Source organism: Mobula hypostoma, chromosome 30 (assembly GCF_963921235.1).
Source record: "Mobula hypostoma chromosome 30, sMobHyp1.1, whole genome shotgun sequence".
Classification (NCBI taxonomy): Eukaryota; Metazoa; Chordata; class Chondrichthyes; order Myliobatiformes; family Myliobatidae; genus Mobula; species Mobula hypostoma.
In genome coordinates, this window is record NC_086126.1 from 15103455 (window position 1) to 15128454 (window position 25000).

Sequence of the window (25000 nt, forward strand, 5' to 3'; positions counted from 1 at the left end):
TGCCCGTTAGTGCTATCATCAGGCAATCGCGGGGCAGCAACTCAACGCGTAAAAAGCACGCAGGCACGGTCAAGAGGCTCAGTTGTTGTTCGGGCCAAAACATCAGAATGGGGGAAGTGGCTTTGACCCTGATGGGGGTGGTTTGAGTATCTCGGAAACTGCTGATCTCCTGGGACTTTCGTGCACAACAGTCTCCAGAGGCGTGCAGAGGAACATTGACGAAGGCGCAACACGCCAAACCTTAAAGGAGACCACGGATTCCACTCCTGTACCTAATAGACGGCCACTGCGGATGGGACGCCACGCACACAGGGGGGGCCTACTGCCGTCCCGTGGTGCTCGGGGACTCGGCGCACACGGGAGGGGGTCCGAGGCCGGGTTTCGGACTCGTGTCGTTGAGGTTGGAGAGCGCTATCTCTACCTGCGGCCCGAGCTGACGCCCACAACACGCTCTGGTACAAAGGCAGGTCACTGGCTTCAGATGGGAACAATGAGAATAAATCCCTTTTTCTAAATTAATGAGCACTGCCAAGAATCGTTACTCCCTGAGTCAACAACAGCTCATTAAAACGGAAGGCAGAGAGACACGAAGCACGAAAGGGAGGTGACTCATCCCCCACAGCTGCACAATAGCTAGGAAATGAGACCTTTTCATTACAGGCACCACTGTGAAGGACTCAGGGGGGTTGGCATTTATTTCGAGGGGGCTAGAATATAAAAGCAAGGCTGTAACGCCGGGGCTTTATAAGGCATTGGCCAGTCCTCATCTGGAGAATTGCGAGCATTTTTTTGGGCCCATTCCCTGAGAAAAGCCCGCGCAGGCTTTCACAAGTATGATGCTGGGAACGAAAGGGTTAACGTATGCACTCGCTGGGAAGTTTGGAAGGGATCGCTCACTGAAACTACGAAGAGGATGTTTCCCGTAGCAGGGGAGCCTCGGACCAGGGGACACAGCCTCAGACTAGAAAAACGATGAGGAAGGGATTTCTTTAGCCAGGGGCGGCGAGTCTGTGGAATTCAACGCCACAGGCGGCTGCGAAGGCACTGGGTGTATTTAAAGTGGAGGGTGATGCGTTCTTGATTGGTGGGCGAGAGAGAGATGTTTCATATCTGGCTTCTGGCTGAGACGTTAGGCTGTCCATCATGCTTGAGTCACAGGAGAATGGGGTTGAGAGGAATAGCAAGTCAACCGTGATGGACGGCCTAATTCTGCTCCTTTGTCTCAGGGTTACGGAGTGGGACCCTCAAACAGAAGCACCCATGGCTCCAAGTGAGAAATGAAACATTTAGTAACTTCCCCCTCAGCCCATGCTGCCTGACTAACTGGGCATTTCCAGCGGTTTGCTTCTGTCTTAATCTCCCAAGTTTACCACCTGCAGTTTACATCAGAAACGGGAGCAAATCGGCCATCTGGCCCGTCCAGCCTGCTCCCCAATTCAATAAGATCATGGCTGATCTGACCATGGACTCACCTCCACCCACCTGCCTTTTCCACATAATCCTTTATTTCCCTACTATGCAAAACTCTCGCCAACCTATTTACAGAGGCAGCCTCCACTGCTTCACTGGGCAGAGAATTCCACAGATTCTCAGGGGAAAGCAGTTCCTCCTCAATCTACTCCCTCCAATTTTGTCCTCTTGAGGCTATCTCACCTACCAGTGGAAAAAACTTTCCTGCCTCTATTTTGTATGTTTCTATAATACTTCCCTATATTAAAAGGTGGTTTATTTTGGGATGGGTTCGCAAGAAGCTGCATGCCTGGTCTATCAACACACATCAAAGTTGCAGGCCAGGCAGCATCTCTAGGAAGAGGTACAGTCGACGTTTCAGGCCGAGACCCTTCGTCGCAAACACGAGGACTTCTGCAGATGCTGGAAATTCAAGCAACACACATCAAAGTTGCTGGTGAACGCAGCAACTTTGATGTGTGTTGCTTGAATTTCCAGCATCTGCAGAAGTCATGTATGCCTGGTGTATTTTGGGGGAAAAAAATACATAAAGTGTTACTTCGGACGTTCGGAGTAAAGCTTTCCCGACCAAGTTCAGTGCCACAAGGCATCCCCCGCGACGCCACAGAAACAAAACGCAAGACCGTCAGATGAAGTATTTTTTTATTTTGCGCCTGCGTTTTAAAAACGGTGGCCCGATGTTACTGCCACGAGCTCTGAGGGGGGTGCGGGGAAGGGGGAAAATCGGGAACAGAGTCTGCAAAGTCTCTCGCTCACTTGAAGATCTTGCCCTCCTTGAAGGGCTTCCCCACGTGCGTGAACTGTCCTTCCCAGCTGAAGTACTCCTTCACCATGGTACGGCACTCCTCACTACCGCTGTCCAGCTTCCTCCAGCTGTACGACTCATAGTCCACCTGCCAGTCAGGAGACATCTGCGCAGACAAGCAAAGAAAGAGCAGAAATAGATCACAGCAGCGTCACGGGCACCCAGTTTGCCGCCACAGGCACCAACCACGCAGCTCCTTGCTCGCGCGAAGCTGAGAGTGGACGGCGTCGCGTGGCGGTACCGCGTACAACTCCAGCAACCCAGAGCAATTCTACACCGCCAGCACAGAGCGCATCGCCACGTCGGCCATTATCGCCCGGCTCGGCGCAGCGTACAACTACAGCAGACTGTCCGGTCAGCAGAGAAGGGTCGCTGCCTTGCAGGGCGTGTACGTGTTCGGGACGAAGAACCCAGCTGGAAAATACCACTGCGGACACCACCCACACAGCAAACTCTATTAACCCTCTATTCTGCAGAGCTCTATAGGGCTATTAAAACAAAAACTTCACACCATTTTAAAGATAATCTGATCAACCATTCCAGCTCGTTCCCCCACCACTCCCTCTATCACCTGAGTCACATCACTGTAAACTTTTTAAAGCTTTTTATGCTGCTGGCATTGTAAATGCGTGGTGTTTATGCACATTTTATTCCATGTTTATTTTATTTTTACATAATCCTTGATGATTTAATATTGTTGACTTTTTTTATTGTCGCCTGTGGTGCCAACACCGCAAAAATTCCTACACACAAAGGTATTAAGAACAACAATCAGGGACTCCCCACCCAGGCCGTGCCCTCCTCTCGATGCTACCGAGCAGGAAATACAGGAGCCTGACGACCCACATATACGGGCTCCTTCCCCACAGCCCCCAGGTTCCCAAACTGACCTGAAATGCCCCTGATCAATATCTCCACCTTGAACTGGAGAGGGATGGTTGTGCGAGCTCGGGCCACTCTTTGGAGCACAGAAGGATGAGGGGCAAACTGACAGAGGTGGTAAGAGCGAACAGCCAGAGCCTTTTCTCCCCCCCCCAGGGAGGCAACGGATCGTTTAATACGAGAGGACATCCTTTAAAGTTTAGGGGAATGTAGGACGTGGTTAGACTTTTTCCATTGAGAGTGGGGAAGATTCAAACAAGAGGGCATGGGTTGAAAAATAGACAAAAGTTTAGGGGTAACATGAGGGGGAACTTCTCTACTCAGAGTGGTGGCTGTGTGGAACGAGCTTCCAGCAGAAGTGGTTGAGGCAGGTTCGATGTTGTCGTTTAAAGTTAAATTGGATAGATATATGGACAGGAAAGGAATGGAGGGTTATGGGCTGAGTGCAGGTCGGTGGGACTAGGATAGGGTAAGAGTTCGGCACGGACTAGAAGGGCCGAGATGGCCTGTTTCCATGCTGTAATTGTTATATGAATGTCAGAGGTAGGTGCTTTCTTCTACACGGAGAGTGGTAGTGGCTGGAACTCACTGCTGAGGGTGGTGGTTGAAGATAATCGATTTAAGATTTAAGAGACAGAGGTGGAAGAAACGTGGAGGACTACGGTGAGTGGGTTGACCATAAGATATACAAGAAGAATTAGGCCATTTGCCCCCCGCCATTTCATCCTGGCTGATTCATTCTCCTCTCAGCCCCAATCTCCTGCCTTCTCCCTGTACCCCTAATCAAGAATCTATCAACCTCTCAGACCCAATGACTTGTCCCCCACAGCCGCCTGCGGCAACGAATTCCAAAGATTCACTGCTCTCTGGCTGAAGAAATCCCTCATCTCCGTTATAAAAGGATACCCTGTAACCTGAGGCTGTGTTCTCTGGTACTAGACTCCCCCACCACAGGAGACATCCTCTCCGCATCCAGTCTATTGAAGCCTTTCAACGCTCGATAGGTTTCGCCCCTCATTCTTCTCAATTCCAGTGAACGCAGCTATCAAACGCTCTTCTCATGACAAGCCGCTCAATCCCAGAATCACTTTCGTGAGCCCGGAACTGCTCGCGGTACTCCAAGTGGGGCCTGGACAGGGCTTTATAAAGTCCCAGCTTTGTTAAAGGCCAGCACAACTCGCTGGGCTGAAGGGCCAGGACTGCACGGTACTGTTCTATGTTGTTGACGGCACAGTTATGTTTCTTTGATAATTTTACACACGTGCAGGTGTATGGAATCTGTGAACTTGTTTGCCTCTCATCTTGAAATAATGCCATATTGGGAAAAAGCTGACTTTCATGGCTCGATACCAGATCAGAATCAGGTTTAAGTGATCCATGGTCTCCCTGAGGGGAGGGGAAAAAGGACTCTTGCTGTACACTCTCTATGGCTCTTAGTATTTTCTAGACCTCTATGAACTGGAACTTGAAAATACAGCAAAGAGTGCAGATCAGAACGAGCTCTGGTATCAACGAGAGCTGTCGTGAAAGGTGCTGTTTCGCAGCAGTCCGGTGCAAGACAAAATAAACTACCATTTTGCAGTAAGAAATGTAAAATAAAAAAGGGGAAGTAGTGTTCCCGAATCATTGAGCGAGTTTTAGCAGACTGGCCCCGGGACTGTGCTGCGGAACAGAATGCGGAAGTGGCAACAGGCTCCAGAGCCCAATCTCGCAGACTGCCTGAGTCACCCCTCCGGCGTGAGCACTCGAGTACGGCCATTGCCCGCGGGCCGCCTGGCACCGCGGTCAGGTCTCTTGGCCACTCAAGTCTCGCCTCTCGCAGCTGCCGCCCGTCCTCCGCGACACAGCGGAGCTCGCTGCTCCAGCTCAAACGTTTATTTACTGTTTCAGAGCGCGGATCAGGCCCTTCCGGCCCTTGGAGCAGTGCTGCCCAACAATCCCCTGGCCTAATCACGGGACGATTTACATGGACCAACCAGTACGTCTTTGGACTGTGGGAGGAAACCCACGTGGTCACGGGGAGAACCTCCAAACTCCTGACAGGCAGCAGCGGGATTTCCTCCACTCACACCAGATTTGTGGTGCATCTACTCAGTGTATTGTCTTACCATGGATAATGCAGCAAGTCAGGCCATTCGGCCCACCGCACCCGTGCTGGCCATTGTATTTATCTATATGCCCCACTTCCCCGCATTTGGACCTAGCCTTGCTTAACTTAACCAGACGCTGACAGTACTGGCCTCCATTACTCCCTCTAGCAGTGCAATCCAGATTCCAGCATCTCCCCCTCCAGAGAAGCCCACCCTTCACTTTGTACACACACCTCGCCGTGGGGAAGAAAGATTTCATCTTCTAATACCCGCTTCTTTCCTCTGCCTCTCTGCTCAGGGGATTAAAGTCTGTCACGAGCCCTGTGGCCCATCAGGCCAGTGCTTATGCCGGTTTCCATGGCGTGAAGCGACTGAGAGTACGAGACTCCCTCCCCGGATAGGATGCCAGTCTATCGCGAGCATTAGCATTTTTGCCGGTACCCATTCTCAGCTGGGTGGACTGGAGCAATGTGTGGTTAAGTGCCTTGCTCAAGGACACAACACGCTGCCTCGGCCAAGGCTCGAACCCACAACCTTCAGATCGCTAGTCCAACACCCTATCCACTTGGCCACGCTCTGCTCAGGGGACTTGCCCTTTTCTGGTCACTACCATCAGGGTGGGGGAAGAGTCTGAAGACCAACGAACTACTCAGAGACAGCTTCTTCCTCTCCATCAGATTTCCGAAAGCCCATGAGCACATTTTCTTACACACAGCATATTTTCCGTAATTTGTAGATTACCCAGGGTGATAGTAGGGACAAACCCCCACTACCTATTAACACTCCCAATGGCGTGCGCCTCAAATACCCTCTGACAACCAGGCCCGGCTCCCGGCCTTCACCTGTAGCTTAGCTACTAAGCCCGGCGGAACCGTTTCTACTGACAGGAGAAGGGGCGAAGGCGGGTTACTGGCACCTTAGAACCAGTCACTGCGGCAGATGGGGCTGGCCAGCTCATCCTGGAGAAGGAGAACTCTGATCTCAAACTTCCGCTGCTAAACCCACTCACGGGGAAGGCTTCAGGAGTGAACCCCGAGGGGAAAATCTGGAGCTGGAGACCCTAAGGCAGTCCTACATTGAGCTCAAAGCTGACTGGCAACTCCTGCGACGCTGCTGGTGCCAAACTGTATCGGTCTTTGTCGTTCCTTTGGGTTCATCAGATGCGTGGAGAGGGGGAGCTTGCTACACGGGAAACAGCTTGCTCTCCGTATCATACTGCCCAGGCTTGCGTAGCTAGACAGCTAAGACACATTCTCTGACCAACAGAGGCCTCATCATAGATTTCTTTCGTCTTTGCACCGAGCATTGTAGTTCGCAGTTCCAATTCCAACAATATCTATGAGGAATCTGCACGCTCTCTCCCATGATATGTATGGGTTTCCTCCGACAGTCCAAAGATGCATCAGTTAGCAGGTTCAACACACACAAAGTGCTGAAGGAACTCAGCAGGCCAGGCAGCGACAATGGAAAAATGGACATGGATTGGTATAGGTCCTGCCGAAGGATTTCGGCCCAAAACATTGATTGTACTTTTCTCCCCCCCCCCCCCCCCCAATCGACGCTGCCTGGCCTGCTGAGTTCCTCCGGCATTTTGTGTGTGTCACCTGGATTTCCAGCGTCTGCAGATTTTCTCTTGTTTCCGGTTAGTAGGTAAATTGGCCTGTGATTAGGCTAGGGTTAAATCAGTAGGTTGCTGACAGTGTGGTTCGTTGGGCCTGTTCAGCACTGTATCTCTAAATAATAATTTTAAAAATTATTTTCCTGTCAGAGGCCAGTGACAACCAACCCGATTCTGCCTGTCCAACCGAACACTTCAACCCAGGAAATGTGGACAGCAACACTCCTGCGCGCTCACGTCTCCCCTGGCAGCCTGGAGGCCAGAGCGCGCCCTGTCTACGCGAATCGCTTGAGCGAGGCAGCGGCCACACGCCCGGGGGGGGGGGGGGGGGAGAGACTCCATACCGGGAATGCCAGCTCCTGGCCGCGGAAGACCCAGATGCCGGAGATGCTGCTGTCGTTATTGCTGCCGAACAGGATGACGCTGGCAAAGGAGTTCTTGCGTAGCTTGTCAAGACGCTGGAACATGCCTGGCAAGGAGAAGAGGAAACTGAAGGTTCAATGGGATACGGCGAGACGGTAGCGTGCGACCTCGGATGCACCCACCCTCCCGCCTGATCTCGCAACCCAAATCCAACAGCACCGAGCAGCTGTCCAAGAACGCCCCGAAGTCCGCACAGTGCTCTCGTAGAAGGGATTCTGGCATAACTTCTACAGTGAAACTCACAGCCAGGTTATCGGTGGGGTGATAATTGGATAAATTTGTCGGGGGGTACCTGCCCTTCCATTCTCAGCTGCAAAGGAGCAGGCCCGGGGCGAGAGGGACGCTGGAAGCTGCCAACGCACGAAGGGCTGCAGGAACTCAGCGGGCAGCCCGTCTTTGGACGAAGGGCCACGGCTCGAAATGCTGACCGTGCGTTCCCCTCCATAGATGGGTACATTTAAGGCGGAGGTTGATGTTTCTAGGGTGTCAGAGGTTGAAGGCAGGAGAGAGGGGGTTGAGAGGGAAAATAAATCAGCCATTATTGAACGGCCAAGCACTCAATGGATTAAATCTGCTCCCATCTCTTACGGTCTAAAGCTGCCTGACCCGCTCCGTTCCTCTGGCATTTCATGGCCCTTCAGCCCACTGAGACCTTGCTAACCCAACAACCACCTTTCTCATCGGACCACCCCCCCCCCCCCAAGATTCTACCGTTTGCCCACACACTAGAGGAGCAATTAATCCACCAGACCCACATCATTGGGACGCAAGAGGGAGGGAAGGGGCCCACACGGTTACTGGAAGACAGACCAACCTCCAGACACTCACAGAGCGGAGGTCAGGATCGAACCTGGGACCTGGGTCTCTGGGGGCAACGGGGTAGCAGTTTTACCCACTGTGCTGTCAAGCAGTCATACACAGAAACCCACCACCATCAACTGATGCCCGGCGGAACCCCACGCTGAGTTCTGCAGAAGTCTCAGTAATGGGAACCCTGTCAGAGAGAAAGCCCGGTCCTCCGGCACGGTGCGGGGCAAGCACACAAACTGGCCGCACCTCGAGGCGGCTAACCCGACGGTATCGCCGGGCAGGCATTAAAATGGAACCCCTACGGAAAGGGGGGAAGGGACGGCCAAAGAGCACGCAGAGGAGAGACAACGAGGCTGAAATTAAGATGGTGGAGACACCCCTGGCCCGCCCTCGAGAAAGTGGCTCAGGACAGAGGACGATGGAGACGGGATGGCAGCGGTGCCAGTAGTTGGGGGGGGGGGGGGGAGTGTGCTAGAAGCTTCTTACCTGAGATCAGGTTACAGCTCATGAAAGTCAGTGTGAGCTCGGTGGGGTACTTGTACTCCGAGTACCAGATCGACCAGCCCTCCTTGTCAAAGTGCTCCCAGAAGTGTGGCAGAGCCACCGACAACGTGTCCTCGTTTGAGTACTTGCGTTTAAATTCGTCCATGACGAACGGGCTGTAGAGGGGGAGAGCAGGAAAAGATCAATGCTTTGAAGGTAATATATATTTTTTTTTAAAAAACCGCAGACATCAAAGCCTGTCAGAGTCCCCAGTTCCCCGATGTACAGAGTTCATCAGCCAACAAGTGTCACCAGCTCGAGGTCCCAGACCACCGGGTTTTACCTCAGTGACAGTGAGGAGCGTCACGCCGGCGGCGAAGCAACTGTGTCACACAGGCGCGGGATCCCCCCACCGACTCTCGCCACAGTCCTGCCTCTCTGCCACAGCTCACACCCCCCCCCCCACCCAGCGGTAATAAACTGAACCTCCGGTCAGCGCCATTTCTTCGCGTGACAGCGTGAACTCGCGCGGGGGGGGGCAATCCCAGCCACCCGCTTGGTCCCTGCTAACCACCGCTCGGGCTCAGTTGAAAATTAAACCAGCTCCTTTGGCAAAGACACCACTAGGCTCTCTTAAAACGATCTGACGTCTTGTCTTTATCTGTCAGATGTGCCTTTTCTGTCACATCAATTCAGTGAGGATGCTGCCGGGCGGCCGGCAAGTGTCGTCATGGCAACGTAACAGGCCCACACTCACTCACCCTGACCCACAGGTCGTTGGACTGTGGGAGGAAACCGAAGCGCCCGGGGGAAACCCACGCGGTCACGGGGAGAACGCACACGCTGACAGGCAGCGGACGGATTTGAACCCTGATCTTACACTACACATCTCTGCCACCCAAACAGTTTGAGATTCACCGAGTGTAACCTGCACACCTTAAGAGTTATTTTTTAAAAAAACTTAAAGATGAAATTACTCACAGATGGTAGGTCTGAAGCTCTGACTAAAAATGCTTATCTGTCGTCAGTAACTCATTCTGCTACGCTAATCAAACGGCCCCAAATTACTGCTCTGAAACCAAGGAGAACCTTTTTTTAAAAAAAGGACGGTCAAAAGCACGATGAAGATTAATAGAACCTAAAATACTCAAAACAAGAATACAGAAGAGGACTTCAACCAATCAGGTCGGCAGCAAACCCCAATCAGGAAAACTTGGCCAGGACTTTCGAACAAGGGGTCGCCTCTTTACAATGGGAATGGGAGGGATTTCTACTCTGAGGATCCAGAATCTCCGAGATTTCTCTGCCCCAGAGTGGTAGAGGTGGAAACATCCCTGGCAGAAGTGGGCGGGACATGGGAACAGATTAAGGCCATTTGGCCCATCGAGTCTGCCTCATTGTTGGCTTTATCTGAGAACCTCCTCTGTAGCATTTACACATATTCCACATTGCTTCCCACATTATTTAGCACTATGTGATGGGTGGATCTGTATAAACAGTGTGCAAGACAAGCCTCCCACTGTATCTCGGCACATGTGACAGTAATAAATCAATCCAACACGCAGAGTGAACTATGAGGCTCATTTGGCAGGGTTTCAAAGGAACTGCGTAGTCATCTCTCTCACTGCTGAACTGGGAGCAGACGCCATCTGGTGGGGGGACAGCGCCACCTGGTGGACAGGCACAAAACCAGGGCCCAGCCCACTCAGATCCGTCTGACAGCCTACCCTCGCCCCAGCCTGCTCAATCTCTGGAGAAGCCTCATCCCTTCAGGGACTGAGCCCGAAGTCAATCCGTTCGCGAGCAGAGGCACAGCAGCGGGCCCCACTGACTCGCCTGTGTTTGGCCCGCTCCCCGTGGGAGAGAATTGCACAGGCTCGCGGCCTCTGCGAGGAGGAATGGGGAAACTTCTCATTTCAATGCTTTATCCCGTGGCTGAGATTTTAACCAGGTGCACCCTTCCTGTGTGGAATTCACAGGAGTTGATGGGGTGGAAAAGCTCGGCCCCGGTCCATCCCCCGAACGTCACCACCTCTCACAGCTCCTCAAAGTCATTCCCACCCGCATCTCAGCCCAGGACTCGAGCCCGGTCACTCTCTCAGGAGCCCGAGGGGCATAAATGAGTTCAAATAATAATCTCCATTCAGTCCCCGAGAGAGGCGCCAGCACAACCGCCTATCATACATGGTTCACTTAATGAGATGCCATGCGTAGAGGGTTCAATGTCCACAACGTTCAGATCAGTTGGTCTGAGATTTAAGACCAGACACAGAAGTAGAATTACGCTATTTGGCTCAGAGTCTACTCCAGCATTCCTTCATGGCTGATTTATTATCCCTCTCAATGCCATGCAACCATAACCCTCGTAGTCAAAAACCTATCCACCCCCACTTTAGATGCACCCAATGAATCGGCCTCCACAGCCATCAGTGGCAATGAATTCCCCAGATTCACTGCCCCCTGTCTAAAGAAGTTCCTCGCCTCTGTTCGAAAGACAAGTCTCTTCTGAGGCCGCCTTACAAAGCCCCAGCAGTACATTCTTGCTTTAATATTCTAGTCCGCCCAAAACAAGTGCTAACATTGCACTTGCAATGACTCCAACTGCAAAGTAACCTTCAGGGAAGCCTGCACGCGGGCTCCCAAAGCCCTTTGCACCCCTGATTTCCAAGTTTTCTCTTTAGAAAATAGCCCACAAAGGCACAACCATGCAGTTCCCTACACTGTATACCATCTTTGTTTGCTCTCCAATCTATCCAAGACCTTCTGCAGACAACCTGCTTCCTCAACGCTACCTGCAAACGGACAAAGGGACCCAACCCGTTGTGCGTACATCCATTATGAGGAAAAACATACATCCCCACGTTCCATACTCGGTAGCCCTGCCCACTCGAACCCCAGTCCCCTTATTTCAGCAGGTGGAATACTTTCGGGGGACACAGGGAGGATGACCACGGACAGCACTCTGTCTAGCCTGATGTAGAGGCGCCGATGCACAGCACCACAGGAGGCGCAGGAGGGTTGGGGACTCTGGCAGCTCCAATCGCGGGCACAACTCCACCACACCACCAGGGGCATTTTCAAGAGGCAGTGTCCGTCACGAAAGGCCCTCACCTCACCGGGGAGGAGACACCGGAGACCGAGGACTCAGGCCCAGCGGTTCAGGAACAGTTTCTTCCTCGCTGACGTCAGACTTCTGAACGGTTCATGCACGCCACCTCGCTATTTGCTACTTTTAAAAAACTATTTCTCATTGCAACTTACAATTTTTAATGTAGTTGCACTGCCCTGCTGGTGGACAACACATTTCACGACTTCTGTTGGTGGTAACAAACCTAATTCTGAGACTTGAACCTGCAACCCACCCTGCCGAAGGGTCTCGGCCCCAAACCACCGCTATTCATTTCCCAAAGATGCTGCCTGGCCGCTGAGTTCCTCCAGCAATTTGTGTGTGTTACAACAAACTAGATGCTGGAGGAACTCAACAGCCCCCTCTGCCCCTTTCCTCTCATCCACCCAGTTTCTCCAACACACACCCCAGCCATCTCCTCCCACCCCACCATACTGTTCCTTTCCCCCATCCTCCACACACTCCCCCCCTCATCCCACTGTTCCCATCTGTCCATCACCCACACACTCCCCCCTCTTCTCACCCCTTCATCCCACTGTTCCCATCTGTCCATCACCCACACACTCTCCCCTCTTCTCACCCCTTCATCCCACTGTTCCCATCTGTCCATCACCCACACACTCCCCCCTCTTCTCACCCCTTCATCCCACTGTTCCTATCTGTCCATCACTCACTCTCCCCCCCTCTTACCCCTTCATCCCACTGTCCCTATCTGTCCATCACTCACACACTCCCCCCTCTTCCCACCCCTTCATCCCACTGTTCTCATCTGTCCATCACTCACACACTCTCCCCTCTTCCCACCCCTTCATCCCACTGTTCTCATCTGTCCATCACTCACACACTCTCCCCTCTTCTCACCCCTTCATCCCACTGTTCCTATCTGTCCATCACTCACACACTCCCCCCTCTTCTCACCCCTTCATCCCACTGTTCCTATCTGTCCATCACCCACTCTCCCCCCCTCTTACCCCTTCATCCCACTGTTCCTATCTGTCCATCACTCACACACTCCCCCCTCTTCCCACCCCTTCATCCCACTGTTCTCATCTGTCCATCACTCACACACTCTCCCCTCTTCCCACCCCTTCATCCCACTGTTCTCATCTGTCCATCACTCACACACTCTCCCCTCTTCTCACCCCTTCATCCCACTGTTCCCATCTGTCCATCACCCACACACTCTCCCCTCTTCTCACCCCTTCATCCCACTGTTCCTATCTGTCCATCACTCACACACTCCCCCCTCTTCCCACCCCTTCATCCCACTGTTCTCATCTGTCCATCACTCACACACTCCCCCCTCTTCCCACCCCTTCATCCCACTGTTCTCATCTGTCCATCACCCACACACTCCCCCCTCTTCCCACCCCTTCATCCCACTGTCCCTATCTGTTCATCACCCACACTCCCCCCTCTTCTCACCCCTTCATCCCACTGTCCCTATCTGTCCATCACCCACTCTCCCCCCCTTACCCCTTCATCCCACTGTTCTCATCTGTCCATCACCCACACTCCCCCCTCTTCTCACCCCTTCATCCCACTGTTCCTATCTGTCCATCACTCACACACTCCCCCCCTTCTCACCCCTTCATCCCACTGTTCCTATCTGTCCATCACTCACACACTCCCCCCCTTCTCACCCCTTCATCCCACTGTCCCTATCTGTCCATCACCCACACTCCCCCCTCTTCTCACCCCTTCATCCCACTGTTCCTATCTGTCCATCACCCACACACTCCACCCTCTTCTCACCCCCTCATCCCACTGTCCTATCTGTCCATCACCCACACACTCCCCCCTCTTCCCACCCCTTCATCCCACTGTCCCTATCTGCCCATCCTCCACACACTCCCCCCTCTTCTCACCCCTTCATCCCACTGTCCTATCTGTCCATCACCCACACACTCCCCCCTCTTCTCACCCCTTCATCCCACTGTTCCCATCTGTCCATCACTCACACTCCCCCCTCTCTCACCCCTTCATCCCACTGTTCCTATCTGTCCATCACCCACACACTCCCCCCTCTTCCCACCCCTTCATCCCACTGTTCCTATCTGTCCATCACTCACACTCCCCCCTCTTCTCACCCCTTCATCCCACTGTTCCTATCTGTCCATCACTCACACACTCCCCCCTCTTCTCCCCCATTCATCCCACTGTCCCTATCTGTTCATCACCCACACACTCCCCTCTTCTCACCCCTTCATCCCACTGTTCCCATCTGTCCATCACTCACACTCTCCCTCTTCTCCCCCATTCATCCCACTGTCCCTATCTGTCCATCACCCACACACTCCCCCCTCTTCTCACCCCTTCATCCCACTGTTCCTATCTGTCCATCACTCACACACTCCCCCCTCTTCTCACCCCTTCATCCCAATGTTCCTATCTGTCCATCACTCACACACTCCCCCCTCTTCTCACCCCTTCATCCCAATGTTCCTATCTGTCCATCACCCACACACTCCACCCTCTTCTCACCTCTTCATCCCACTGTTCCCATCTGTCCATCACCCACACACTCCCCCCTCTTCTCACCCCTTCATCCCACTGTTCCTATCTGTCCATCACTCATTCACTCCCCTCTTTCCACCTCTTCATCCCACTGTTCCTGTCTGTCCATCACTCACACTCCCCCCTCTTCTCCCCCATTCATCCCACTGTTCCTATCTGTCCATCACCCACACACTCCCCCCTCTTCTCACCCCTTCATCCCACTGTTCCTATCTGTCCATCACTCATTCACTCCCCCCTCTTCTCCCCCATTCATCCCACTGTTCCTATCTGTCCATCACCCACACACTCCCCCCTCTTCTCACCCCTTCATCCCACTGTTCTCATCTGTCCATCACTCACACACTCCCCCCTCTTCTCACCCCTTCATCCCACTGTTCCCATCTGTCCATCACTCACACACTCCCCCCTCTTCTCACCCCTTCATCCCAATGTTCCTATCTGTCCATCACTCACACACTCCCCCCTCTTCTCACCCCTTCATCCCACTGTTCCCATCTGTCCATCACCCACTCTCCCCCCTCTTCTCACCCCTTCATCCCACTGTTCCTGTCTGTCCATCACTCACACACTCCCCCCTCTTCTCACCCCTTCATCCCACTGTTCCTGTCTGTCCATCACTCACACACTCCCCCCTCTTCTCCCCCATTCATCCCACTGTTCCTATCTGTCCATCACCCACACACTCCCCCCTCTTCTCACCCCTTCATCCCACTGTTCCTATCTGTCCATCACTCATTCACTCCCCTCTCTTGCTCCCTCTCCCCCCCACCCCCTGTGTATTTCGTTCCATGTTGCACCTTCCTTCCCCACCCGATCCTACCATCTCCCACCTGTACCCAACGCTCCCAGCCTCTGTCATTATCCACATTTTTCTCTCTCCCATCTGCCCATCACCCCTCCTCACCTGGATCCACCCATCACCTCCCAGCCCCCACCACACCCCCTTACCCTCAGCTGTTTATACCGGGCATTTCTCCTTGATCTTTCAGTCCAAACGAAGGATCTGAACCCGAAACGTCAACAGTCCCTTTTCCAAACCATCAGTTAAGCAACTCCCAACCCATTGGAGGCAGTGGTCGAGGATATGGATCAGATGCTGGGATTTCAGACCCACCCCCACATCCAAGATGGTCTAAACCCTGTACCGGGCCAGGAAGTCCATCCTTCCGACTTCAGAGCCACGGTCACACTCACCGAACCAAACCAACAGCCAATACAGGACTTGCACCCGGAACACTGAGGGATGGTCACACCACAACCTCAATGCTGAGGGTCTACGGCGTGTTCAATCACACTGTGTTCTCAGTGGCCACCTCATTAATGCAAATATCTAATCAGCCAATCACGTGGCAGCAACTCAATGCTTTAAAGCACGCAGACATGGTCTAGAGGCTCAGTTGGCGTTCAGACTGAACATCGGAATGGGGAAGAAATGTGATCTAAGTGACTTGGACCGTGGAATGATTGTCGGTGCCAGACAGGGTGGCCTGAGTATCTCAGAAACTGCTGATCTCCGGGGATTTTCATGCACAATGGTCTCTAGGGTTTACAGAGAGTGGTGTGAGAAACCAAAAACATCCAGTGAGGGGCAGTTCTGTGGGCAAAAACGCCTTGTTAATGAGAGAGGTCAGAGGAGAACAGCCAGATGGGTTCAAGCTGACAGGAAGGCAACTGCAACTCAAATAACCACTGGTGGTGTGCAGAGCACACCACGTCGAAGCTTAAGGTAGATGGGCTACAGCAGGACCGTACCGGGACTGGGTCCTACTCCTGTATCTAATAAAGTGGCCAATTTGGAACGAACAGAGGGAAAGAGATTAGATTCTTTTTTATATATAAACCTTGCATCAGCAGAGCCAAGGATCAGTTTCAAACTTCCAAACCCCCATGACTCAGAGCTGCAGGTGAGGCACGGCGGGACGGGAGGCAACCGCCGGCCAAGGTAAAACTCGCCGGGAGGTAACCGCCAACTTGGCAGGAGGTAACCACCAATCGAGGAACGACAGGAGGCAACAACCGATCTCTCCAAGCAAGGGCCAACCATAAATCTCACGGCCGAAGGGGGTGGTCATAACTCCTCGAAGTCAGCTAAGTTGGAGGACCTGGCCTTAAGATGCTCTTCCCGTTGCCTTTTACCTAACCGTAACCAGGAAGTGGCAGGATGGACTTCTTTCCAGTGAAGTGTGAAGTGATGCACTTTGGAAGGTGGAAGTTGAAGAGCCAAGTACAAAGTTAATGGCAGAATTCTTAGCACACCTTGGGGTCCACATCCATTGAGATTGATAGATTCTGGGTTCATCGGGACATGGAGGGATACAGGGAGAAGGCAGGAGATTGTGGCTGAGGGGGAAAATGGACCAGCCGTGGTGAAATGGTGGAGCAGACTTGAACGGCCAAAGGGCCTAATTCAGCCCCTTTATCTCATCTTTCTCAAGGCTGTTAGGGTGGTTAAGAGCTGTATGGTTGGTTGCAGCTCAATAGAACTCTACTTAGACTACACGTGGGCAGATCTGGTCACCTCATTATGGGAAGGATAAGACAAGATTTGGCCCACAGAGTCTGCTCCACAAGTTAACTGTGGCTGATCCATTTTCCTTCTCAGTCCCAAGCTCCTGCCTCCTTCCCACATTCCTTCACGCCCTGACCGATCAAGAATCTATCAGCCTCTGCCTTAAATGTACACCAAGACTTGGCCTCCACAGATGCACGTGGCGAAGAATTCCACTCTCTGGCTGAAGAAATGTCTCATCTCCGCTCTAAAAGGACGCTGCTCGATTCTGAGGCTGGTCTTACACTCCCCCCCCCCCCCCCACCATCGGGAACATCCTCTCCACATCCACTCTATCGAGGCCTTTCAACCTTCGATAGGTTTCAATGAGGTCACCCCTCACTGGAGTACAGGCTCACAGACATTAAGCGCAATTCAAGTGGCAAGCCTTTCACTCCCGGGACCATTTCCGAAAGCCTCCCTTGAACCCTCTCCAGTGTCAGCACATACTTTCGCAGATGAAGGGGCCAAAAACTGAACTCAATACTCCCGAGTGTGGCCTCGCCAGTGCTTTATAAAGCCCCAGCATTACCTCCTTGCTTGTGGAGAGAGTGCAGAGGAGACTTACCAGGAAAACTACCTGGAACAGAGAGCATGCTTTACGATGGGTTGGGCGAGCTTGGGCTTTTCTCTTTGGCACGATGGATGAGGAGGTGACTTGGGTAAGAGGTAACTCAAGTTAGGAGGCACTGATAGGGTGCTTGGCCAGCACCTTACTTCCCAGTGCCAAAATGGATAATACAAGGGAGCGCAATTTTAAGGAGATTGGAGGGAAGGATTGGGGTATGTCAGAGGCAAGTTCTTTACACAGAGAGCACTCAGTGCCAGGGGCAATGGTAGGGGCAGAGACATTTAAGAGGTGCGGCTGATAGGAAAATGGGGAGCAGTCCTGCTGAAGGGTCTCAGCCCGAAACGTTGACCGTACTCTTTTCCAGATGGTGCCTGGCCGGCTAAGCTCCTCCAGCATTTTGTGTGTGCTGTTGCGTGGGAGGGAAGGGTTGGTTTGCTCTTGTTGTAGGATTGAAGGTCGGCACAACATTGTGGCCCGCACTGCGGTGGACTGCTCTACGCTCGCCAGCCCCGAGATCTCTGCACTCCTTCGGATCTCTGCACATCCCAACCGTTGCAGGGCAGGTCTTCACCTCAAAGGGGTTCTTCCCCAAACGCCCACCCCCCTCCCTTACAACTAGCCCCGTGCTCTCACGATACTCCTGCAGCCATTCCCCGCCCCTCCTCCGTTAAAACATTCGCCAACAGTACCGCTCAGTATTTTACCGGCACCGTTCCAACTCTAAAGAAGCAGAGTAACCGCGTTCAAACCTCTTGGGCAGGTGAGCGAAGGGGTCCTTGGCTTTGGGCTCCGAGGAGAGCACCTCGTCAGTGGCGTCCTGCTCCTCCTCCGGGGCAGCTGGTTTCTTCTCCTCCTTTGTCTTCTTCTTCTCCTGGGACTTGGGCTCTTTGGGCTCCTTGGGCACCTTCTCCTTCTTGGGCTGCAGCTCTGCGAACTTCTTGGCTGCCGGAGAGGAAGAAAACGGGAGGCCCGGTTAGTCCCAGCTCACCGGCACGAGCCCGAATCACAGGCAATCTACACGTCATATATATGAACTTTTATGGTCCCCTGGTCCAACCACGGCCAAAATTCACCAGCACTTCTACTTCAGGAGGCTGAAGAAATTTGGCATGACCCCGTTGGCCCTCACCAGCTTTTCTATACACACCACAGACAGCATCTGCTTCAGATGCAACTGGTCGCCCCACTACAGGAAGGACACTGAGGCTCTGGGGAGGGTGCAGAAGTGGTTTATGAGGAAGCCGCCTGGTTTACAGGGCATGGGAGGCTGGACAAACTTGGGGGTCGTCTTCTCTGGAGAGTTGGAGTCTGAGAGGAGACCTGATAGAGGTTTATAAGATTATGAGAGGCATAGATAGAGTGGACAGGGAGTATCTGCTTCCCAAGGTTGAAATGTCTAATACCACAAGGCATGCATTGATGGTGAGAGGGGGTAGGTTCAAGAGGGATGTGAGGGGCAAGTTTTTTTTGTAATATATACTTAAGAGTGTGGTGGACGCCCAGAATGCTCTGCCTGGTACGGTGATAGAGGCAAATACATTCCATAGGCACATGGATGTGAGGAAGATGGAGGGGTATGGACATGGGGTAGGAAGGAGAGATTAGTGTTTGGGTGCGTGTGATTTGCTTTTCAGCTGGGTTGGCACAACACTGCGGGCCGAAGGGCCTGTTCCTGTGCTGTACTGCTCTAAGCTCTGCCCGTGACTGCAGGAAGCCACAGAGAATCACGGACACAAGGCAGCACAATAGTGAAAGCAGCCTCCCCTCCATGGACTCTGTCTACACTCCTCAAGAGTCAACGGAGGGGAGGCCGGGGTCTGTGAAGCACTGTGTTCACAACATCCTGCAATTTCCTGTGGTCTTGGGCCTCAGCAAAGAGCCAATGTATCAAAGACACCATCCCCCCCCCATCCCTGTTATTATATCTTCTCTCCCCTCCCATCTGGCAGAAAATGCAAAAATCTGAAAATTGTAAAACCAGAATCAAGTTTATTATCACCAGCATGTCGTGAAATTTGTCTTTGGACTCTGTATATATCTGGGAGCTGTGCGGTGAAAAAGACACAACAGCACCTCTTTCACCTCAGATGGTTGAGAAAGTTTGGTGCGGGCCCCAAATCCTAAGAACTTTCTACAGGGGCACAATTGAGAGCACCCTGACTGGCTGCATCACTGCCTGGTACGGGAACTGTACCCCCCTCAATCGCAGGACTCTGCAGAGAGTGGTGCGGACAGCCCAGCACATCTGTAGTTGTGAACTTCCCATGATTCAGGACATCTACAAGGACAGGTGTGTAAAAAGGGCCCGAAGGATCATCGGGGACCCGAGTCACCCCAACCACAAACTGTTCCATCTGCTACCATCCGGGAAACGGTACCACAGCATAAAAGCCAGGACCAACAGGCTCCGGGACAGCTTCTTCCACCAGGCCGTCAGACTGATTAAATCACGCTGATACAATTTCTATGTTATATTGACTGTCCAGTTGTACACACTATTTATTATAAATTGAACATTGCACATTTAGACAGAAACATAACGTAGAGAATTTCTGTTTTGTGAAGGATGTAAGTCAATTTAATATATATTAGAGAAAAACTGAATAACAGTGAGTATATAAATAGTTAAATTAAATAAGTAGTGCAAAAATAGAAATAAAAAAATAGAGAGGTAGTGTTCATGGGTTCAATGTCCATTTAGAAATCAATGGCAGAGGGGAAGAAGCTGTTCCTGAATCGTTGAGTGTGTGCCTTCAGGCTTCTGTACCTCCTCCCTGACGGCAGCAATGAGAAGAAGCATGTCCTGAATACTACGAAGTCTAGTGTCCATGAGGGGGCCAAGTTTACAACTCCCTGTAGCTTATTTCAATCCTGTGCAGTAACACCCCCCCACCTCAGTCCCACACCAGATGGAATGCTCTCCACGAAATTTGCAAGCGTCTTTGGTGACATACCAAATCTCCTCAAACTCCCAGTGAACTCAAGGACAGTTTCAATCACTCTTATAAACTGAGTGGATGCCTTGTACATGAACTTTGACCCCACAATCTCTCTTGCACTTTCTCCAGTGACACTGGATTCTGTATTCCATGATTGTTTTACCCTGCAATGAAATGATCAGCACGGATGGTTTTTCACTACCAACTCCACTCGATTCAGACTTTCACAAGTACAGCTAGACTTGACTGGAGCAGACAGCAGGTCACGTTGACAAATAACCTTGGGCCAATATCCTTTTAAAGCTATTTCCCAAATCCTTACAAATAAACTCACCACCCAGGCCGTGCTCTCTTCACCATCCGAGACCCCCACTACCCAGGCCGTGCTCGCTTCTCGCTGCTGCCATCAGGTAGAAGGTACAAGAGCCTCAGGACTCGCACCACCAGGTTCAGGAACAGTTACTACCCGAACTCCTGAACAAAAGGGGATAACTACACTCACTCGCCCATCCACTGAGATGTTCCCGCAACCAATGATCTCATTTTAATGACTCTTTATCTCGTGTTCTCGTTATTTATTGCTTGCAGGTGCAGAAGAGGTTTTTCAGGATGCTGCCTGGTATAGAGGGCGTGTGCTATCACGAGAGGCTGGATAAACTTGGGTCGTTTTCTCCGGAGTGTCGGAGGCTGAGGGGAGATCTAATGGAGGTTTACAAGTGCCGGGGGCAATCTGCTGGATGAAGACATAGCCTCCCAGGCCGGAATACCTCATGAGCCGCTAAGTACCCCACTGGTTTACAAGATTATGAGAGGCACAAATTGAGTGGGACAGAGAGTATCTGTTTCCCAGGGTTGAAATGTCTCATACTAGAGGGCACGCATTGAAGGTGAGGGGGGGGATGTGAGGGGTAAATTTTCACTCAGAGTGGTGGATGCCTGGTGTGGTGGTGGAGGCAAATACATTACAGGCTTTTAAGAGACGTTTGGACAGACACATGGATGAGAGGAAGATGGAGGCATATGGACACGGTGCAGGTAGGAGGGGTTACTGTTTGAGTGTTTTCGACTTGTTTAGCTGGTTCAGCACAGACACTGTGGGCCGAATGGCCTGTCCTGTACTGCACCCTTCCATGCTCTATTTTCATTTGCGTCTGCACACAGTTTGTTGTCTTCTGAATTCTGGTTGATCTTTCACTGATCCTCTTTACAGTTACTATTCTATAGATTTGTTGATTATGCCCGCAGGGAAATGAATCTCAGGGTGACATTTCTGTACGCTAATATTATTTACTTTGAACTTTATAGTACAGATCTTTGTTTTTAATCCAGGGAAGGCCACACCATGCCCCCTACTCTCCGTCACAGCAGCCTCCCCCCCCCCCCCCCCAAAGTCTGTCCTCTAAACTAAATCCTACAACGGGAGGTCGCATTTCCGAGGTCACCAGGGCATCCTGGACAAGAGGGGAAAGTGTGATAGCTGCTTATTTACTGAGACACAGCGCAGAGCACACCACTGAGCCACTGAAACTGTGCCACCCAGCACCTCCTTCCCCCCGCCCCACCGTTTAAACCTAACCCGACCACGGGGCCATTTACAACGGAGAATGAAGCCGCCAACTGGTACGGCCCTCGGACTGCGAGAGGAGGCCGGAGCAGACGCAGGTCACGGGGAGGACACATCAACAACCATGATAGTTTAAGTTCACCCTGAATCTTTGAGATCTGTACCACACACTTCTATCCCGCTGTTAAAAGTCGAGTGAACAGTTCCCCAGTGCAATAAGATGAACCGACCTCACAGTCTACTTGCTTTTGACCCCAAAGTGGTCTAAACCCAACATGGACTCTGCCCACACTTCACATTGTCTCAGTCAAGCAGCCAATATAATCAAAGACAAATTTAGAGGAATGTGAGGCGGGGCGGGGGGGAGTCTCATTGAAACCTATTGAATGATGAAAGGCCAAATTAGAGTGAATGCGGAGAGGATATTGTCTATAATAGGAGAGTCTAGGACCAGAGGACGCAGACTCAGAATAGAGGGATGTCCATTTAGAATGGGAGAACGGGGATGGGGAGGAATCTCTCCAGCCAGGAGGTGAATCTGTGGAATTCGTCACCACAGCCGGCTGCAAAGGCCAGGCCACTGTGGTAAGTCGGGGTGTGAAAGGTGACGGGGAGAAGGCAGGAGTGCGCTGAGAGAGAAATGATGAGACAGAGCAGACTCGATGGGCCGAATTGTGGTCCTTGTGGTCTATTAGATGGTCCGGGAACACGAGGGGAAACCACTCCACTCGGAGGCTCGTGCGAGTGGTGCTCACGAACTCGATTTCACCGTTCATGGAGGGTAGGGGTACAGAGGTCTCGGTGCAGGCCAATGGGAGTGGGCAGTTTAAAGATTTTGGCATGGACTAGATGGGCCGAAGGGCCTGCTTCTGTGCTGTACTTCTCTACAACACTAAGATGAAACCTTGCGCTGGACTCTCTGCAACTGTAACACTCTGTTCGGTAGTAAAACACAAAATGCAGGGGGAGCCCGGCATGCCAGGCAGCCTCTATGTTGGCGAGTAAACCGTCGACATTGAGAGCTGAGACTTTTCAATCAGGACGCCGTACAGACTCAGGAGTCAGTGGCGGGGACCGAACCCGGGTCGCAGGCGTTGTAGTAGCATTACACCTATCGCTACTCAATGGTGACCCCCCACTCAACTGGCAGGAGTTACAAGAGAAAGCCACTACCATTCGGCTGGGTGCAGGACAGGACGGCTGCCAGCTACCCCCCGACAGCGGCCGGGCAACAGGCACAAACCCAGAAGTGGCCCTACGCTGAGGCACCGCCCGTCGCCTTGGTCCCAACCAAACACTGCTGCGGCTCTGTGCCTCCAGTTCCGTTGGAGTAAACTGCATTTGGATCACTCTCGGGGTCTACACCAGTGACGCACTTCTCCCCTGGGGTGCTACACCCCGAGCTGAGTACCTGCCACACCTCCGAGGAAAACGCCTGATTTGTTTACTCGGGACCTTTCAGAGGCTGGGATGAGATTGAGGACTCCAGGCAGAACTCCCCCCTCTCCCCCGCCAGTGGCAAAGGGGAAAGACTCCGAAACTGTCCCATCGCAGACTCCCAGAGCGAGGGGGCAGGAACCGCGCAGTTCAGATGTGACGTGGCCTTGCTGACTGGGGTTCAACTCCCGCCAGCACCTGCACTTTCTTCACCGGCTGCGCGGGGGCCCCGATCGCCAAGGGCAGTTCAGCAGTTGTGGGCACGCTGTGTTGGCGCAGAAAGTGTGTGATCCTCAGTCTGTGTTGGCTATTGGCGCAAATTTAACTATGTTTTAGACTATAAGATACAGGGGCAGAAGTAGGCCATTCGGCCCATCGAGTCTGCTCCACCATTCAATCATGGGCTGATCCAATTCTTCCAGTCATCCCCACTCCCCTGCCATCTCCCCATACCCTTTGATGCCCTGGCTAATCAAGAACCTATCTATCTCTGCCTTAAATACACCCAATGACTTGGCCTCCACAGCTGCTCGTGGCAACGAATTCCACAGATTTACCACCCTCTGACTAAAGTAATTTCTCCCCATTTCAGTTCTAAAAGGACGTCCTTCAATCCTGACTCCCATAGCATGGGAAATAACTTTGCCATATCTAATCTGTTCAGGCCTTTTAACACTCAGAAAGTTTCTATGAGATCCCCCCCTCATTCTCCTGAACTCCAGGGAATACAGCCCGAGAGCTGCCAGACGTTCCCGCACGGTAACCCTCTCACTCCTGGAATCATTCCCGTGAATCTTCTCTGAACCCTCTCCAATGTCAGTATATCCCTTCTAAAATAAGGAGCCCAAAACTGCACACAATACTCCAAGTGTGGCCTTATAGAGCCTCATGTAACAAATAAAGTTAAACTTTTTGTGAGTGAGTCTGCCCCAAACCCTGTCCTATCATCCTCACCCAGGGAAGGGCTAGTACAGAATATGATTCCCTCTACCCCATAGGCCCCCAACCCGGACCCCTCGGTTCATGGTATGGGGTCCGTGGCCTGAAAAGGGCTGGGGAGCCCTGCTCTGCCCCGTCCCATTACACGAGTTCAGAATGGGTCAGATACAGGGTAAAGCTCATCACAGCAACGGCGCCGGCTGGGTAAACCACCTGGAGGAACTCAGGAGGTCGACCAGCATATCTGTGGGGCCGGATGCTAACGGAACTGCTAACATTTCCGGTCAAAACCCTGCGTCGGGACCCGAAGCATCCTTTCCTCTCCACAGATTCTCCTCGGGCCACTGAACTCCTCTAATATATTGCTTGTAGTGCCGAATCCCCTAACTCTACACATTGGATAAAACTGTCCCATCAGACACACAGGGCAAGGGCAGCTTGTCTCCGCTCTGTCCCATTAACAGACATCCCACCCTGCAAAAGCTCATTTCAGGGAGGTAGCACCACCACACCGCCCCCCACCCCCTCGCAATCCCCACCCCCCCCCCAAGTCGACCTGTAAGGGTGTATGTATACACCCTTGAAATAAAAGCATAAGGTATATACTTATATTGTCTTATGCAGAAAATGTGACATTAAAATATGTACTTATGTAATACTTAATTAGGAAGGAAGCTGAGAAGCAGGACCTCCAGGGTAGTAATCTCGGGATTGCTACCTGTGCCACGTGCTAGCGAGGGCAAGAATAGTAGGATCAGGCAGATGAATGCGTGG

At 52.3% G+C, this 25000-nt stretch overlaps 1 protein-coding gene across 1 annotated transcript in view; it reads right to left on the bottom strand.

Moving 5' to 3' along the window:
• Positions 1-2095: 2095 nt before the first annotated feature.
• Positions 2096-25000, bottom strand: part of eef1g (eukaryotic translation elongation factor 1 gamma) — a 49764-nt gene continuing 26859 nt past the window's right edge. Inside the window, exons 7-10 of the mRNA XM_063036157.1 lie at positions 18097-18289; positions 8585-8757; positions 7210-7334; positions 2096-2381 (exon numbers count right to left, since the gene is read on the bottom strand). Of these exons, the coding sequence (XP_062892227.1) occupies positions 2223-2381; positions 7210-7334; positions 8585-8757; positions 18097-18289 (650 nt within the window). The 3' untranslated portion in view covers positions 2096-2222. The remainder of the gene's footprint in view (positions 2382-7209; positions 7335-8584; positions 8758-18096; positions 18290-25000) is intronic.